General features: G+C 37.4%; 3 protein-coding genes across 5 annotated transcripts; 1 reads left to right on the top strand and 2 right to left on the bottom strand.

Annotated features, from left to right (window-relative positions):
* Window positions 1–118: 118 nt before the first annotated feature.
* rhd (Rh blood group, D antigen) lies at window positions 119–9,158 on the top strand. 2 transcript variants are annotated; one of them, XM_058794754.1, is made up of 10 exons: window positions 119–419; window positions 952–1,144; window positions 4,761–4,911; window positions 5,608–5,755; window positions 6,914–7,092; window positions 7,267–7,404; window positions 7,776–7,900; window positions 8,005–8,084; window positions 8,515–8,588; window positions 8,745–9,158. In XM_058794754.1, the coding sequence occupies exons 1-10, from the start codon at window positions 254–256 to the stop codon at window positions 8,769–8,771; spliced, it is 1,281 nt and encodes a 426-aa protein (XP_058650737.1). In that variant the 5' UTR covers window positions 119–253; the 3' UTR covers window positions 8,772–9,158. The 2 variants fall into 2 exon arrangements, with proteins under 2 accessions (XP_058650737.1, XP_058650735.1); XM_058794752.1 differs by having other exon boundaries at window positions 7,204–7,404.
* Window positions 9,159–9,171: 13 nt separating this feature from the next.
* Window positions 9,172–14,532, bottom strand: tmem50a (transmembrane protein 50A). 2 transcript variants are annotated; one of them, XM_058794758.1, is made up of 7 exons: window positions 14,017–14,532; window positions 13,162–13,317; window positions 12,963–13,075; window positions 11,445–11,512; window positions 11,236–11,328; window positions 11,079–11,145; window positions 9,172–10,391 (listed from the first exon to the last, which is right to left on the bottom strand). In XM_058794758.1, the coding sequence occupies exons 2-7, from the start codon at window positions 13,261–13,263 to the stop codon at window positions 10,346–10,348; spliced, it is 489 nt and encodes a 162-aa protein (XP_058650741.1). In that variant the 5' UTR covers window positions 13,264–13,317; window positions 14,017–14,532; the 3' UTR covers window positions 9,172–10,345. The 2 variants fall into 2 exon arrangements, with proteins under 2 accessions (XP_058650741.1, XP_058650740.1); XM_058794757.1 differs by having other exon boundaries at window positions 13,162–13,283; window positions 14,017–14,512.
* A 692-nt stretch (window positions 14,533–15,224) lies between these two features.
* mgst3b (microsomal glutathione S-transferase 3b) lies at window positions 15,225–17,510 on the bottom strand. Its single transcript, XM_058794759.1, has 4 exons — window positions 17,228–17,510; window positions 16,976–17,098; window positions 16,542–16,614; window positions 15,225–16,103 (listed from the first exon to the last, which is right to left on the bottom strand). Exons 1-4 carry the CDS (start codon window positions 17,351–17,353, stop codon window positions 16,003–16,005), a joined length of 423 nt encoding a protein of 140 aa, XP_058650742.1. The 5' UTR covers window positions 17,354–17,510; the 3' UTR covers window positions 15,225–16,002.
* Window positions 17,511–17,635: the final 125 nt, after the last annotated feature.

The following is a 17,635-nucleotide window of genomic DNA, read 5'->3' as shown; positions in this document are numbered from 1 at the left end:
AAACAGCAGGACAGGAATAACACAAACTTAACCACAATTAACACAATACGTCTAGCATCATTTTCTTTTGATAATGGTCCTATTATACAAATAAACTACGTTCAAGATATTACACAAAGGCCATATTGATTAATTGCACACTTAGGTGGCATTTTTGGGAAACACCTCCATGCCTCTTACATGCACGTGATCTTACATATTCCTCATCTCTGGCGGGTGAAGATTACAGACATTCAGAGTTTGTCAAGTAATAATGGCTCCTCGGTACGCCCCCAGTCTCCGCTCAAGACTTCCTCTCGTGGCCTTCCTGCTGGAAACCTTCTTTCTCCTACTGTTTGTCTTTTTTGTGAAAATAGAGCACCAGCATGAGAAGATTGGCAGAAAGTCTGACAGTACGCTTTTCATCAGCTCATATGCAGGTTAGTAAGTCTGATCTACTTTAAGGCTGTGTTATTTTTAAGGGCTCAAACTTGCATTCCCTGTTAAAGTTGTGGTTATTTATGAACAGCATCAAATCACATCATCTTTCGTAAACCTGCTATGTTCAATTCACATGTTGATATGAATAAATAAATGATATTTATTTTCAATAAAATACACTCACATTTGAAGAACTTTTGTTGTCTATTAAACATACTTTACAATGATCCGGAAAAAATACAAAACATATATAAATTTTGGCCAGAATTTATTTATTTATTTTGAATATGGATAATGAATCATGACTCAAAATTCACATGAGCATACCCAAAATGATTATGACTTTACCTTGGCCATGTTGCCGTTGGGGTGTGGAGCCACAACATCTCTGGTTTGGATGATAAGAAGCATTTCTCTACCACACAGTATTAAATACTGACCACCAAGTGTGTTGCCAAATGTTTCAAGTTTTTAAATATGTTTTTATAAATGTATACATTGCCAATATTGGAAATGTAATCCTTTTTACAGAATTCCAAGATGTTCATGTGATGATATTCATGGGGTTTGGATTCCTGGCCACGTTCCTTGTACGATATGGTTTCAGTGGATCAGGGTTTAACGTGCTGTTGGCAGCCATGGCCATCCAGTGGGCCATCTTGATAAATGGCTTCCTGCTGCCACAACGACACCACAGAAGAGAGATCCACATCAGTATGAAGAGGTACATACGTCACAGCTCTTAGCAGACACTGCTGTTAAACATGTTAATGGCAAAACCACAAGTTCACAAGTACTTTGTCGTGACGCCATCTATATCTCCCCTGGCAAAGTGCAGTCTTGCACCCCGCCAGAATGTGTGCCAATGTGCCTCTCCTTCCACATAGACTTGCACAGTGTATCCTCCCTCATTCCCCACCTGTGCAGGTTTGTTGATGTTGGAAGAGTGTTGTACACTGATCGGAGCAGGAAAGAAATGCGAAAGGGCTCTAGTCTCCAAAGTTCAGGCCACGTGATTTTTCTCTTTGGCAGGTCCCACTTAGTCCATGCTCCTTGTGATCCAAGTTCCACGGCCTTTGACCTTTCTTCCTCCAGGTGTCGGACCTTGGCTTAGATCATATCTCTCCTCTGCCTTGGGTCTGCTTTCCCCCATTGTTGGAAGTGGTTGATCCCAAGTCCTTGTCTCCCCGTGCACAGGTTCCCGATGGTGTCCTTCAACCTCAGCATGCTCTCAGCCTGCGCCACTGATGTGTCAGCTGCCCACTTGCGTCCTGATCTTGCGGTGATGCCTGCATACCTGACCTTTTCATCGCTGGAGTCTCTGTACATCATCACAGCCCTGCACTTTGCCACCTTAAACTCTTCGACCACTGATGATAGGGGTAGCTGTAACTGTCCAGACCTAATGTATAGCCCTACTGACGTGAAGCTTGGTGGAATTCCGAGCCACCTGCGGAGGTGTTTATTTACTCGCCTTTTTATTTACAGATGTCATAGGCACTTCGTAAATTGTTAGTAGCCACATGAGTCTTGGTAGCAGACCATGCTGAAACAGCCAAGCCTTGAACTTTCCTGGTAAGCTTGATCCTTCCTCAACCATTCATCTGCCTGCTTCTCTGTCCTGGATACGTTTATTTTTGAAACAGTTCATTTGAAACTTGAGGGGAGCTTTACCATTCATGAGCGCTGACTCCAGAACCCTGTGGGTCACCTTGTCGACGATTGATGCTTGCTAAGCCAAATTCTGTCCCCTTGTGTAAGACTGCATTTACACTCAATCAAAAATCCTCCCCATCTGCTTGACTTGGTAATGTCTGCTTGCCTGCTGGGGGGCTCAGAGCGTGAATACGATGAAAGATAATGGCAATGTGGAAGTGAAACTCTGATACCAGGCTCCTTGTGACATTAGGAACTAGGCAACTTCTTTGTACCTCTGTTTTATGCATTGTCACTATACTTAAAGGTCATATTTTATCCCTAAAAGAAAGAGAGCAGATCATATCTTAATGGTATAAAAAATCAGTCGCATGTAACTGCGTAATCTTTGAAGCGCAGGGCGATAATTATTTTGATCCGTGACACTGAGCAGGAGGGGATTCTTTTTACCGTCGGTGTGTACAGGACCACCTGCTGTGGAATCGGCTGGGGGCGACGCTGGCTAATGGAGATCGCAGCGAGGAGGCTGTGGAGGCCTATACTAGAGCCCTGGAGCTGCAGCCCGGCTTCATCCGCTCACGTTACAACCTCGGCATCAGCTGCATTAACATGGGCGCTCACAGGTTTGTGACAAACAGTTGGGCTTGACCTGAAAATTATGGAAAATATATCCATCTTGCTTGTACATGGGATGAAGTTATAATAGTTAGGTCATCCATAAAGCCTCTTATTGGAGGATGGCGGATGCTGGACTCCATTATCGGCCCCCTAGATTTCTTCCCTGCCGCTGTTATGAGCAGATTCATTCCCATGATAAACAAAATGGGGGAGATAGTACAACCAGTTACAATTCCCTTTTCCAGGTCTTGCCACTGAGTTGTAAAATGGGCGATCTTAAATCGTAACTTGAATCCTCCAAAGTAGTTGGTGATCATTTCCCTGATGTGGAGGGGGATATGGTAAGTGTTCCATAGCTGCTTTGATGAGGTCATGGGGGACTGATCCATAAGCGTTGGCCAAGTCAAGCCATTCAACTGTTAGATTGCCTTTGCTCTCCTTGGCCTCCTGGATCAACTGGTTGAGGACACCCATGTGTTCCAAACACCCAGAGATGCCTGGGATGCCACCTTTCTGGATTGATGTATCAACATACTTGTTCTTAACCATATAGGTAGTCATCCTTTTGGCCAGAACAGAGAAGACCACCTTGCCTTCAATTCTCAGGAGAGATATAGTTCGGAACTGACTAATCTCAGAGGAATCTTTTTCTTTTGGTGCGAAACAGCCCTCTGCTCTTTTCCAGGACAATGGGATAATGCCTTTTGTCCAAACTCTCCGCAACAGTTTCCATAGCCTGCGGAGAAGCATCGGGCATCTCTTATAAACTTTATAAGGTATACCACTTGGTCCTGGGACAGATTCTGATCAGGCTTTCTGTACAATATCTTGGACTTCCCTCCATGTTGGTTCACTGGTGTCAAGCTCCTACACAGGAATTTCAGTTCTGCCGACCTTTGGATGTGCACTTAGAGCCTGGCCCCTGAGAGTATCTTTGTGGCTCTCTTTGAGGAACTCCTCCACAACCTCCTTGGGGCTGGTCAGTCTCCCGGATCTCGCTTCGCCCAACAGAGTTTTGGTGAACCTGTATGAGTTATTTATGAACCGAGCTCTTTTGGCCTCCTTCTCCTTCCTCAGTCTCAGAGACCTTTCCGCCCTTCTCAGTCTGCATAGTTGCCCTTGAAGTCCACTGGTCAGGTCTCTTATACCCTCCTTTTCTTCAGCACTTGCTCTTTTGAACTGCTTGTTGAGGGTCTTGATTTCCCTTCTCAGATGCGAGATCTCTCTCTCTTCTGTTGTGTCGTTTTTCAGATTTTCCGCTGAGGGTCCTCTCCTCTGTGCCAAAGCGTTCCCTGGCCATATTGTAGACAATTGTTGTCATGCTGTCAAGTTTCCTCTCGACTGTGCCTGCTAATGTGGCCTCCAGAACTCTGTCAAGGTCCCGGTGTAGTGGAACAGCTGCTCAGAGGTCTCCTGTACTGTGGGGTGCTTCCTGACTGGAGTCCTCCTGCGTCTCACCAAGTGTCTCCAGTGTGCGTTGCCTCTGTTTCTCCCCTCTTCCACATTTGGTTCTGGACTGATGTATCTTAAGACCCTTTGTGCTCTTGCAAACCTTCCCGCAATGGCACTTAACTTCTAACACCCCCAATCGCTTCAATCGCTCATGTCAGCCTTTCCTGGAGGTCATCTGTCTTTCCGGAGTCACCAGAAAACTATTAAAGGAATTGTTCACCCCAAAATGAAATATACTCACTCTCAGACCATCCAAGATATTGATCAGTTTGTTTGTCAGATTTGGAGAAATATAGCATTGCATCACTTGCTCACCAATGGATCCTCTGCAGTAAATGGGTGCATCTTTCCACTTCAGAAGACATTAATTGATGGACTGGAGTGGTGTGGGTTACATGTGAATCATTGTGATGTTTTTTATCAGCTGTTTGGACTCTCATTCTGATGGCACCCATTCACTGCAGAGGATCCATTAGTGAGCAAGTGATTGATAATTGTCTCCAAATCTTTTCTGATGAAGAATAAACTCATCTACATCTTGGATGAATTATTCTTTTTTAAAGAGGTTTTACAGCATCACATGGTATCAAATGTTATTTGTGCTCCTCTTGTAGTGTGATTGAGGCAGAGCTCTGTGCAGCATCCGCTCTGGTTGCCATGGGAGCGGTCCATGGGAAGACAAATCCTGTCCAGCTTTTACTGATGGCTCTGGTGGAGGTCACAGGATTTGTGGTCAATCAGTGGATCCTGCGAACTCTGCTCAGTGTAAGAGAAGCATTACTTTCCCAGATAAAAATGATAATTTTTATCCTATATATTTTTTAATCCTATGATCCTCATCTCAAGGTAAATCGTAAGCCAATTTCAATTAAAAAGAATTTCAATGAAGAATGATTCGTTTGGTTGAATGAATCATTTAAGATTAAGCTATAAAGACAGCTTATTTGTTTTGTTCAATGAAATGAAATGTTCCTGAATCACTGGGGTCCTGCAAACTCTGCTCTGTGTAAGAAAAGTATTAACTTCCAAAATATATCATGTGAGGGTACATTGCAAGTCAGTTTCAGTAAAAAAGTTTCATTAAAAGCTGCTAAATTTTTCTGCTATATGTGGCAAATTCAGACTGTAGAAACATTTCCAGACAAACAGCTTTTTCAGTCTTTTAATTTTTTATTTAAATATCAGGAAATTTTCAAAGTAATGATAATTAACACTAATAATTTTTAATTTATTTAATACATTTATTTATTTAAATAATTTAGTTAACAGACATTTTTCTGTTTTGCTCTGAAATATTTAATTTGCCATTTTATATCATTTTGTAAAATGTAATTCTGAACAGTAAAGCCATATTTGTGAATCTGAATATTTGCAAGAAACAGCACTTAGGACTGCAAAAACAATTTTATTCAGACAGACTGTGTATATTCGTACTGTACTAAAGCAGAGCTGATGTATCAGGCAGATCCAGTGAACAGCATCATGCTGCTGCATGTCTTCGGAGCTCTGTTTGGGGTGATGGTGTCCTGGGTGCTGCACAGAGAGGGGATCAAACCAGTGCATGAGAAAGAGAAAACAGACCGGAAGACTGGCTTATTCGCAATGTTTGGTAAGTACATTAACTTGTTATCTCTCAAACTTAAAAAATACCTCAATACCCTAAACCAGTTCTTTCATATCAGACCACATCCATAACGGCACGTCAGATGATTTAGAAAAATTCAAGTGAGCTGTATAACCAGTTGTATATTTACACCTGCTTATTTCATACATTTAAAATATACAGTTTATTTACCTGCTTTAAATAACTTAAATCATGCCATTTTTATTTTTTTTAACAAAGCAAAAAGCACTGTGTTATGTTAATAGAGCAATACCACATGAGTGAGAGAGTGTTATGAACGCAGATTATTTAAAAGTTCAAAGTGGTTGTTATTCACACATGAATTCATATGGCTAGTTCATGATTAGTGAATGCCTCAACACATCATTAGTTCATATTGAAGCAATAGGATTTAATTCAGGTATTAGTATGATTATTCATGTACTGATATTGTAAAGTGTTACCCTGTGAACGTTTTTGAATGAATAGCTTGAATAAATAATTCAGTTACTCATTCATAAAGACAGTAGCCAATTTCATTCCTGAATGAATTCATTCATACAGCATTAATCAGCATTTTCAATGACTCTGTTGAATGAATCATTCAATAATCCAATCATAAATAGTTATTTATTCTTGTTTCTGATTAAACTAGCGTTTTACGTCAATCAGTTGAATAAAGGATTGAGTTATTTACTCATAAAGACAGTAACTTGTTTTTGAATTAATCAGCATTTTAAAACAAATCGGTTGAATGAATCATTCAAAGATTCAATACTAAGGACAGTTATTTTTTTCTAAATGAGTGTTTTTCAACAAATCGTTTGAATGAAAGATTCAATGATTTACTCATAAAGAAAGTACTTGTTTAGTTGCTAAATGAATCAGCGCTTTGAATAAATCAATTCAATGATTCGGTGACTCACCCATAGAGGCAGTCATTTCCCGCCACCCACTGGTGAATCGATGTAACCTGCAGAAAGATGCTCTGAAAAAATCCCACCACTGATACCAATGACTGAACAAACACAAGTGTTGTGATACAAACAGTGCTATCATCACTCTTGGATTGATGCTTGTCCAATGAGATTCGAGGACTGAAGTGAAATTATTTTATGTCTGTATTAAGCACAGGAATATCCTCCCTTTCTCTCTTCCTCACAGGAACGCTGTTCCTGTGGATGTTCTGGCCCAGTTTTAACTCGGCACTGGTGGAAGATTACAGGTGGGATAGAGGACTAAAGCTTACTGTCATTTATGGGACGTATCTGTCGCTGGCTGTCAGTGTTGTCATGGCGATGTCTGTCTCTATGCTCACAAGCTCCAAAGGAAAGATGAACATGGTGAGCGGCTGTAGGAACAAAATTCTAACAACTCCCTCACATAGTGGAAAACTATAATGTAATACAATACTTTGTAACATTTTAAAGTAAAACGGGTTTATGTTGACTTAGGATCTAGGAATGTTGAGATTTACAGATAATGGGCATCATGAGATGAGTAGCATGTCTGCACAGGTTCACGTCCAGAGCTCAGCACTGTCTGGTGGTGTTGCCATTGGAGTTGCAATGACAGCAGTCCACACACCGTGGATTGCCATGACGATTGGATTCTGTTCTGCTCTCTTATCAGCCTTGGGGTTCCGGTACATGAAGGTAAAGCACAGCAATCACAAAATTCCCCACCACCCAGTCTCATCTACTGTGTAGTCGAATTAAGAACTACTTTCATTACTTGAAATAAAGCAAACATTGAAATTTCTATAAATAAAATTTCTATAATAAAATTTTCATCTAATTGCCAAGGTTCCATTCCTCATTTTTAAGTTGCTGTTGCTGAACTAGACAAGGGTGTCAGAGAGAAAAGAGTGCTCTAAAAAATAAAAAATAAACCCATGCTGCTCAAGCTCGAGCTTTAATCCCAGATTTTTAATGTGTTCTCACACTTGTGAGATGTGTATACTTTATATTACATAAACTGTAAGGAGTGATTTTCTGTTTTTTTCTTTTTCTTTTCTTTCATTCAGAATCACATGCTGCTTGCTTTTGAGTGTCATGACACCTGCAGCGTCCTCAGCGTGCATGCCATACCGGGAATTCTGGGATGGTTTGCTCATTTATTCATACGGCTGGCCAGTAATGAGAGAACAATGTAAAACATTTTTCACTTTTATTCAGTCATGTGACGTGTAATGGCACTAAAAGCATATGGTCCACTGCTTTTATGTTGACACTGTGTTGTATCTGTGTTCTCAGAGCGGTGCAGTTCGCTGTGTATCACATCTGTGTTCTCCTCATAACGACATGCATGAGTCTGGTGATGGGCATGGCTACAGGTACAACACCACCAATGCATTCACACTGAAGATCATTAGAACAGACCATTTGCTTGTGTTTATATTTTGAATTAACCATCAAAAGATCAGCATTTTTCAAGATTGTAAATTAAAAGGGTCACTGCCTGGAGTACATTTTACATGAAAATACCATTTCAGTCTTTATATTTAAGTTTTTTTTTTATGCTTAACTCACTGTTGCTTGCTGTTTCTTTGTAATTATTTGTGAAATTTACTAGCACTTTCTGAGTGATTCTTTTATTTATTATTCAGCTAAGGCTGGTTTACACTATTTGCTCTGTGAAAAGTATTTTGCATTGACTCACTTCTGATTCTTAAGTAAAAAAGAAAAGTTCTTGTGTGACCAATTAGTTTTGTGTTTTGGTTCAATGAGGCAAACTAGACATACAACTAAAATTAAAATTTGCAGGACTTTTTCTTAAATGGAGTATCTGGAGACCCCAGCAGGACAGAAAGTGCTTTGATGACCAGGCGTTCTGGGAGGTGAACGGATTTGTTCATTTGCATTAGTTTAAATAGATCATTCAATGTTTGCATTTATCTTTAATTGCATTAAATCTAATAAAAATTTAACTTGAACATACATATTTAAACATGCTTATTATTGCTAATTATGTTGATAATTTTTTTGTCTTGTAGTTTCCAAATTTGGTGGTACAGAAATGAAGAACTTGTGGACAAATTAATATGAGGACTCCAGTTATGCAAGAATGTGTGTGGGGTGTGGGGTGGTTAGACATTGCTTAAGTAAACAATTTACAAGATAAAATGTCCTTGAATGGAAAGCATTGTGTTTGCTAAGAGACACATCATACAAAACATCACCAAAGAAATGTCCAAGCCCCTGGAAATTAAGGCTGTATTAAATTACTTTAGTGGAAGCAAGAAAAACAGAGAAGAGGTTGTTTCAGCCTGACAATGACAAACTGATACACCACACCAACACCTAATGCAATATATAAAAATAACCTTATGGTGACTTTAATCTACAATCCCATGTTATTCATCTGCTTTTGAATGTAATAAAAGATTGCACTTTCTAAAAGAAAAAAACACTGGCTCTGTACATATTTACAATAATTTTATTCATTTAAACCCACAGTTGAATGAAGTTCAGCTACGTTTTTGTCAGAAAGAGAGGCATGGATTACATTAAAATGTTACATTCTTTTAGCATGTAGAAATCACAGAATCTCTAATTTGTTAGTTGACAGACGAGTCGAATTCTCTGACTCACATCTCATCTCATTCTCCCATAACCACTGAAATAAGAAATTGTGCTTTTTAAAAACATTAAAATTTTTATACAACTCCCACATGCCCAAACATACACAAAGAGTGAACTTAAAGCTCCAAAAGCTACAAAATATATAACCAAGCTTCCCACAGTCAAGAAAAACTCAGAGAAACAGGCTGTTTGGTTTTGCAAGTTGCACAGAAATGACAAATATTGACAGTGAATATACATGTTTCTAGTTATGCTCAGCTATAAGAAACTGCTTGTGCTCAGTGCAATCTGTGTAAAATTTGAAAATTAAACAACTGAATGACTGGAAAAAGCGTGGGAACACATATAATGCAATATAAAAAAATCTTCCAAAAGTAAGACGTACAATAAAGAGCTTGTTGTAGTGATATCTGCTGACTGAAGGTTGAGCCGCAAATATGACAGGAGTATGTTCTCAAATCTGCGCATTGCACAAAATTTCAAAAGATTATAAATGACAGTTTTTGTGGCTTATGCAAAAAAGAAGAGACTTTTATTTAAATGACGACACATTAAAAACAGAAACACGGTGAAGCTGAAAGACTGAAAGCCAGTCTCACTCATTTTTGGTTATTGAAGATTATGCTCAAAAACTCCCTGCTGCCGTTGCACAATATTACATAACTATATTTTGTGAATCAATAATGTTTTTGTCTGAAGATATCGGCTTGATGGTGCACTTTCTGCAATTTTGTCATTGTAATTCCATTGTATACAAGTCATTTGCATTACACACGCAGGGTGAGGCCTAAACGTGTCCATTTGAACTGCAGAGACTGGATTTGATTTGCATTTCTCTCACTGTGGGCACCCACTGTGGCCACAGGAAACGAGACAAAGAAAGGAAGAAGGAACATATTTAAGAAAGTGAGTCAGTTGAGGAGAGAAAGAAATAGAGTGCAAATAAGCAGCAATAAGTACAGAAGAATTGTGTGTTGATGGACTGTGGGATTTGATTGAAGGAAATGGATCTTTACTGCCAGAGGTCCTCAGTTCGGCCAAACTTGAACACCAGACCACTGCAAGAGAGAAGGACAATCAAAATTAGAACTCGATCGAAATACCAGTTTCACTTGGGAAAAAATAAAACAAAATAAATAAATCTGAATTTGCCAAGTTATTTATTATAAATTACATGAATACTCAGGTAATACTCTGGTATGCAGGTAATTACAGACTGGGCAATAGTTATATATTCATGATCCATTCAAAATTATTTTAATTCCCATTATTGGGACTTTTATTAAGCTTTCTAAAAAATATTTTGATGATTATTCAATGTATCGTCACTGGAAGTGGTTTAATAGCATCAGTAGCAAAAATGGTCTCTTTTTCATTTATCCATACATTTAAATTTGAATTACCTCAAATTGTTCATTTCAAAGACTTTTAAAGAAAAAACTTTTGTTCAGCAAGGACAAATTAAATTATGTCCTTTTAAACTATAGACAAATAAAAAAAATGTATTACAGTGTTAACAAAAATATGAAGCATCTCAACTGTTTTCAACATAGATAAATGTTTCTTGAGCAGCAAATCAACATATTAGAAAGATTTCTGAAGGATCATGTGACACTGAAGACTGGAGTAATGATGCTGAAAATTCAGCTTTGATCACATAAATAAATTACATTTTTAAATATATTAAAGTACAAAACATTTTTTTTTTCACAATATTGCTGTTTTTACTACATTTCCAAACTTACCCAAAGAAGATGAAAGCATTTTGGAAGAAAACCGCAATACCAGGATACACTGACAATTCCTTATGATCTGTTCAATCATAACAAAGAAGCAGCTGTAAACAAATAGAAACCTGAATCATCTTATTCTATAAGGGCAAAATTAGTCTTATTCTCTCACCAGTCACAACAAAACCACCAAACAGAATCCACATAGAGGCGATGAGAGACCCGAACGCCAACATGAACCCGATGAAGAGCCAAATTCTGGCACCTGCACACATTCAAAGCACACTTCAGTCATGTAGTATTTCAATATTTACAAGAAATGCACAAAGTTAATGCGGTCTCATGAAAAAAAAAAAAGCATGTTGCGTATGCAGGACGTACCTGTCTGTCCCAAGCAGCCCTCGCTGTAGCTGTCGCCCCTCACCTGGCCATTTGACACCGCATTGATCCTGCATTCAAATCAGTCTTATTTTAGTCATGAACTTAAGCAAAAACTAATTATTTTATCCAATTAACTTTTATGAGTGTTCTTTTGATTTATGAAATGGACTCATTCTAAGTCATCTGAATTGTTTCATTGTTTTGAGCTTAATGAACTTGTTTCTTTTAAATCAGATAAACTTAGATTTAACTGAACCTGGCTGCAATTTCTATTTCCCAGCATGCTTTGCCATGGCACTCGAAAGGTAGAGTAAATACTAAAGTTAAGTGTTACATACTGTTTTTTGCTAGATTAATGTTAATTGGGAGGATTAGTATTGTTTAGCTATGTTAATTTAGAAGAGTTTCTGTTAGCAAGTTAGCCTTCACTGAATTAGCTAGTTACAGCTTAGTTACGTTTCCAATACTGAAAAAGGTCCCACTTTATATTAAGTGGCCTTAACTACTGTGTACTTACATTTAAATTAATCATTTGATACAATGCACTTATTGTGTACATACATGTTTTTACATTGTACTTATATTTTTAAAAATACTTATATGTAATTACATTTATAATTACACTGTTGACCCATCCCTTACACCTTAACCCACCCTTAAACCTACCCAAACCACTTAACCTGTCCCTAACCTTACCCGTATCCCACCTCAATAGCAGCAGAAGTGTTTTGCAATACAATATGAACATTGTACTTATTTTTTGATGCAAGTAAATAGTAGTTAAGGCCACTTAATATAAAGTGTGACCCTGAAAAAAAATTAATTGAGATTCCATGATAATTTTAAGTTAGCTTACTCAAATATTTCAAATTGGGAGCAATTCATATGAAATAAAATTGGCCTATTTTGCTCGCTTAAACTTTGACTTTCCTAACTTAAACATTTTGATGTAAATTAAGTAAAGAAATGCAATCTTAGTTAAGAAATTTTCAAACTTAGTTTTTTTTTTTTTTTTAGTTTTGCCAATTTATTCAGTTTTACAGTGTAGTTTTTATTGATAGTCTGAAGTTGTTTTAGATTTGGTTTTCACTTTTCCAAGTTAAAACTTTTGCAATGTTTGTTGTTTTTGTAACTTTTATTCTTTTTTTTTTTTTAAATGTCTATACAGTTTTTATAAATTTTTATTTCAGTTTTAGTTATTTTAGTACATCAAATTAAACAATGATAAATGTAGCGGAAATCATTTTTACAAATATTTTGTAATATAAGTTAAATATAAGTTATGGTTTCGTTTTACTTAACTATAATAACCTTGATTCAAATCCATAGATAGTGAAACTCCACAGGCGGTTTATCAATGCAGTCATTGTACAGTAGTCACGGTGCGCAACCCTGTAGTTAAATCAGTGCTTAACAACAGGAAGTAAGATCTGGGACAGATTAAATTATGTCACAGCATTGGTCTAGCCGGACACAATGAGAACAAAGACAGCGAGAATCTGTACAGGTGTAACTCACATGAGGAAGGCTATAGTCGCTATAACCCCACAGGTATGATATGCGTGGTGGAACTGTTCCTCTTTAGGGTACATTATCGCTGCATCGATGATGATCCACCAGCCTGTAAAAAACTGCACGTGTGTACAGTGCGAGAAGAAACACTGTTAGTTAGGGAACCACTGGATATTTTACAAAAACACAAGATTTATTGACATACCAGAACTCCGGCTGCGATGGAGGCGATGGTGTTTCTCTTCTCACCCCAGTCCACATTACACTCGCAATCGCCACATCTGATCCCGTCCAGAAACCCTGACATGCTTCCGATCTGACCTGATCCTTCAGAGAAATATCTTACTTTTGAGATGTTCTGCTGGTTTTCATAATAAAAAGACTTATTCACATTGTGTGATGAAGTGAATTATTCATACAGTGACAAATTTGGGCAGAGAAATGGATATTTCAGTTAAACTATTTAATTTTGAAACACCTTCCCCATCTATCTATCTATCTATAAACGCATTAAATTGATCAAAGGTCTCAGTAAAGTCACTTATAATGATACAGAATATTTAGATTTTTTTTTTTTTAAAGCTATTGTTTTTCAGTTTTTTCATTAAAGAATCTTGAAAAAGTGACAGGGGAAAAAAATAGTGTTCATCAACTCATTTTAGTTTTTATTTAGAGGGTAATAAATTCAATTGTTCCTGCGCAGGAGCGGTGCATCTTCACTGACTGCGCACACGCAGAGCACATATGATCATCCTGAACCAAACACAAATAACACACACAAAGGATTTCCATCTGTCATGTTAGCGACTAATATATGAATATTAGCATAAGCGATCTTTTACATAATAGTTCAAAACTACGTTTCCGCGCAATATCGGTCGAAAACGTCGAGTGTTAATGCTGTAAACAGGTTTGATCTCTCATGTCCGGCTGATTTCTAACCCAAATTTGCTGCATCACTGTTTCTATAAAGCATTACGGACAAATAAAAGCACAACAACGGAGAATATCTAATGAATGATCACTAGGACTCGATCTTTACAGCACAGTGAATTCTTACCTGCACTTTTCTTGAGTTTTTCTTGTGGTTCGCAGTATGTGGAGATATACTCCGCAGTCTTCCGTCTCAAACAGTGGCTCTGAGCCGCACATGCGCAGTGCGCTCTGCATAGTCTCCATTGGCTGAGCACATCCTATCAACCAAAATGTGCACTTATTAAAGGTTTGACACATAATTAACAGCAAGTCTGAAAAAATTACGGGATAAGAGAAATTATGAAATACGTTTTAGAAAAATCTATTTTATTCTACATGGAACGGGTCTCTTTTGTTGGCATCACGTGATCAGCTATATGGTAAAATTACTATTTACGATAGTAATTACTATTATTAAGGTGGTTTACGCAGCATAAACATAAAAGTACATCTAAAAAAGCAAGCAAACCAAAAATATAACAGTAGACCTTGACATCCCTGGCGAAAATTAACCATGCTTTTACTACAAATGAAACCAAACTATAGGTACTAGTTTGGTAACTACAAATTAACCATAGTTTTGCTACACTGACTATAGTATGGTATTTGTAGTAAAACTATGATTATACAAATGGTAATCAATACACAAAAAAACGTGGTTATTACTATAAAAATAATAAAATATATTATAATATAATAATAATAAAACCATGGTCAGTTTTAGTAAGGATGTCTTGGTCTAGCACATAGGTACAAATATCATGCAATGTCTTGTATGAAACAATGTAAAAACAACATAACAGCTATAGTATTTTGCAATTCCTATAAAGAAACCATTTTCAAACCTGGAAAAACTGAACTCCTAAAACTGCTAAGACTTTAAGGTCTTAAAAAAAGTCCATAAAGACTCCTTGGCTTTTCAAACTGAATTAAATACTTTATAATAGTTTCAGTTTATTAGTGGTGTTTTTGCGTTACTATTGTTCATACTTGGTGTTTCGATAAAACCCCTACATATTAAACTTGGACACATAGCTTGTACCACACTGCTTGATGTATGAAATCCAAATGCTTTTCTATTCCACCAGACTTTCTCAGATGCTAAAACAAAAAAGCTTCCAAAATGTTGTCATTATTTACTCACAGTTGCTGGTAGCCATTGACGTCTATAGTATATTTGTCCATACTATGGAAGTCAATGGCTACTAGCAAATGTTTGGTTATCCACAGTGTTCAAAAAACCTTATTTTGTGTTCAACAAAAGAAAGAAATTGATACAGGTTTGGAATAACATGAAGGTGGGTAAATGAAGACAGAATTTTAATTTTTGGGTAAACTATCTCATTAAGGAAAGAGCCATATGGAGAGATAAGGATTTCAGTGTAACCACACACAACACACCATAGCATCATAGTAACACCCTAAGGTCTGTTTATAAATAATTTAAAGCTCCAGTTGTCCTAAAGCCCTGACATATGCCATTTTAAATATTATCTGAGAGATCAGAATCATGTAATCAATGTAACTTTCACAAACTTAAATCTCATTTAAAGGCATGACAGTGATTTCAGAAATGACTAAAATGAGTATAAAGTATGCAGGGCTACCATATTTTCTTGCAGTTTGAAGCACTCACACGTTTGTTTGAATCATACACAGACATTTTATTATTCATTTGTCTGAATTTAACGAAATAACATAGGGTGACTATACATCCTAATCAAATCAGCACAGTATCTGAAATGTTGCAATTTTGCACCTGAAATGCTCTGTACAGAATATGGTCCTCAAACAGAAATGACACTAGCTGGACTCAAACCCAGGTCATAAACAGTAAACACTACCATGCAATGATTATCTGGTCACCCTCATTCAAATGTAAGGAAAGCTGTGTAAAGAATGTGTATAAAAGCCTAACAAGTTGATTACATTTGATGAAATATTTCATACTATGCAAAAGCTACAGGATGGAGCAATGCAATTAAAAAAAGAGAGTGAAAAAAGAATCACTGACGACTACATTAAGTGCCAAGTATTGCTTTTATGTGGTATTTTCTCAGTGGCGTGTCCCTTAAAGCACTCCAAGCAGTTTGAGAGCAACAGAGATGGAAAGCAGAATGACTCCAAACAGCCCAATGTATCCATATGCACCACGCATCCTCTTAGCAGGATCTAAAACAGACAAAGAACTCTGGTGATGAGGGCTAAAACTCAGATGAATGTTTAAAAGAACTTGAACACATTGAAACACACTGCAGTCACAGAATTGTTTGTTTTGTGTAACAGTTTCACAAAAAAAAACCCTTTTCTTCCAATTAAAAATTATATTTATTTATGCTCCAGCAGTCAGTTTTATTTTGAGTTACAGTATCTTGAAAATGTGTATGGCAATTTAAAAAAAAAAAGAAGCATAAATATACTTTGTTTTGAAAGCACACAATAAAATCCACAAACATACATGTGTCAATTAAAGCTATAATTAAATGCAAAATAAATGCAATCCTTTTTGCATTTGCGCACCGATTCAGAAACAGATGTGAATGTGCTTTTGCATCTGAGAACAATCTAAAAATTGCTACAGGTTTCTCTATGTGCATTTTTAAGACTTACCACCGGTGTAGTAACCCCAGGCATAAGAGAACCTGCTCGAAACCCAGATGACTCCTAACAGAGAGGCAGCAATCTGATATGGGAGATAAAAATGCAAGATAAACAAAGGTGAACTGGGCGAAAGGGTGTACATATGAGAGAAGGAGAGCACATGAAAAGAGAGTGAATTAACATATTTAACAGAGACTTATAGAACACACATTAGGAGGAAATGTCCCTCTGTTAAATGATCAAGGTCAACCATTTTGATCAAAGGCATAATGATTTCATTTGTGATTCACTTACACCAAGTCTCGACAAAATGCTGACCACAATGTTTCAGGTAAAATCAATATTTTGGGTATTCCAGGGAATTCTATAGTCCACTTCCAGCAGTTACATGGGCTTCTTTGTATTGTCGTTCATTTTGAATTGCACTCAACTGTGATACTCACAGGATACTCCAATGCAGCAATAGTCTGGAACACCAGCCACTGTGGATACACCTCCAGTGTGTTCTGATGGGCTCTCTGGATACAGTTGAACACTTGCTCCTTATCACTGTACATGCTGGGATACTACACAAAACACGAGAGCACAAAATACATTAAACCAAAGCATCTGCATTGGTTCCAAATCGTTTAATACGCATCAGTATAATTTCAGGCAATGCAACAACATGCATTGTATATGAAGCCTTATCGTACCTTTACTCCATACTTCTTCCGTGCACTGCCAACTTGGACCCCGAGATACATCAACATGACAAAACTGTACAAATACGTAAAAATTGCATAGCCAAAGTTGGCTGGAAGCAGGCTTTCGATCGCCATTTTTTCCAGAAGAAAAGTTCAGGACCTGTTTTCTGTCTCAGGCACGAGCTGTTCGTCTTTTATTTAAAGGAAAGAAATGCACAATCACGCAGCTCAAGCGAGTTCACTCACTCCCCCAGACACAGATAAAACCTCGCGATAAAACAAGATCTCTCGAGAGACTGTTTAGCGTTAGATAACCAGATGAAACAACTATACATATATAAATAATTAAACAATATGTAAGCATGAAGTAAATATATGTCAGTACTTTCAGTTATTAACCTACTCAAGTTTTCAGCA

This window comes from Onychostoma macrolepis, chromosome 13, assembly GCF_012432095.1.
Source record: "Onychostoma macrolepis isolate SWU-2019 chromosome 13, ASM1243209v1, whole genome shotgun sequence".
NCBI classification, from domain to species: Eukaryota; Metazoa; Chordata; class Actinopteri; order Cypriniformes; family Cyprinidae; genus Onychostoma; species Onychostoma macrolepis.
The sequence above is the reverse complement of the archived record's forward strand: the minus strand, read 5'-3'. Positions and strand labels throughout refer to the sequence as shown.

Excerpts from the sequence above, each read along its gene's own strand:
- rhd (XM_058794752.1), top strand. The coding sequence starts at position 254 with ATGGCTCCTCGGTACGCCCCCAGTCTCCGCTCAAGACTTCCTCTCGTG. Across the intron at positions 4,912-5,607 it reads TCCTGCGAACTCTGCTCAGT|GCAGATCCAGTGAACAGCAT; the intron begins GTAAGAGAAGCA and ends CTGATGTATCAG. Across the intron at positions 8,085-8,514 it reads GGTGATGGGCATGGCTACAG|GACTTTTTCTTAAATGGAGT; the intron begins GTACAACACCAC and ends TAAAATTTGCAG.
- tmem50a (XM_058794758.1), bottom strand. The coding sequence starts at position 13,263 with ATGTCAGGGTTTCTGGACGGGATCAGATGTGGCGATTGCGAGTGTAAT. Across the intron at positions 11,513-12,962 it reads GCGACTATAGCCTTCCTCAT|GATCAATGCGGTGTCAAATG; the intron begins GTGAGTTACACC and ends ATTTGAATGCAG. Across the intron at positions 11,146-11,235 it reads TGGTGGTTTTGTTGTGACTG|ATCATAAGGAATTGTCAGTG; the intron begins GTGAGAGAATAA and ends ATGATTGAACAG.
- mgst3b (XM_058794759.1), bottom strand. The coding sequence starts at position 17,353 with ATGGCGATCGAAAGCCTGCTTCCAGCCAACTTTGGCTATGCAATTTTT. Across the intron at positions 17,099-17,227 it reads GGAAGAAGTATGGAGTAAAG|TATCCCAGCATGTACAGTGA; the intron begins GTACGATAAGGC and ends TGTTTTGTGTAG. Across the intron at positions 16,104-16,541 it reads CTGGGGTTACTACACCGGTG|ATCCTGCTAAGAGGATGCGT; the intron begins GTAAGTCTTAAA and ends TGTCTGTTTTAG.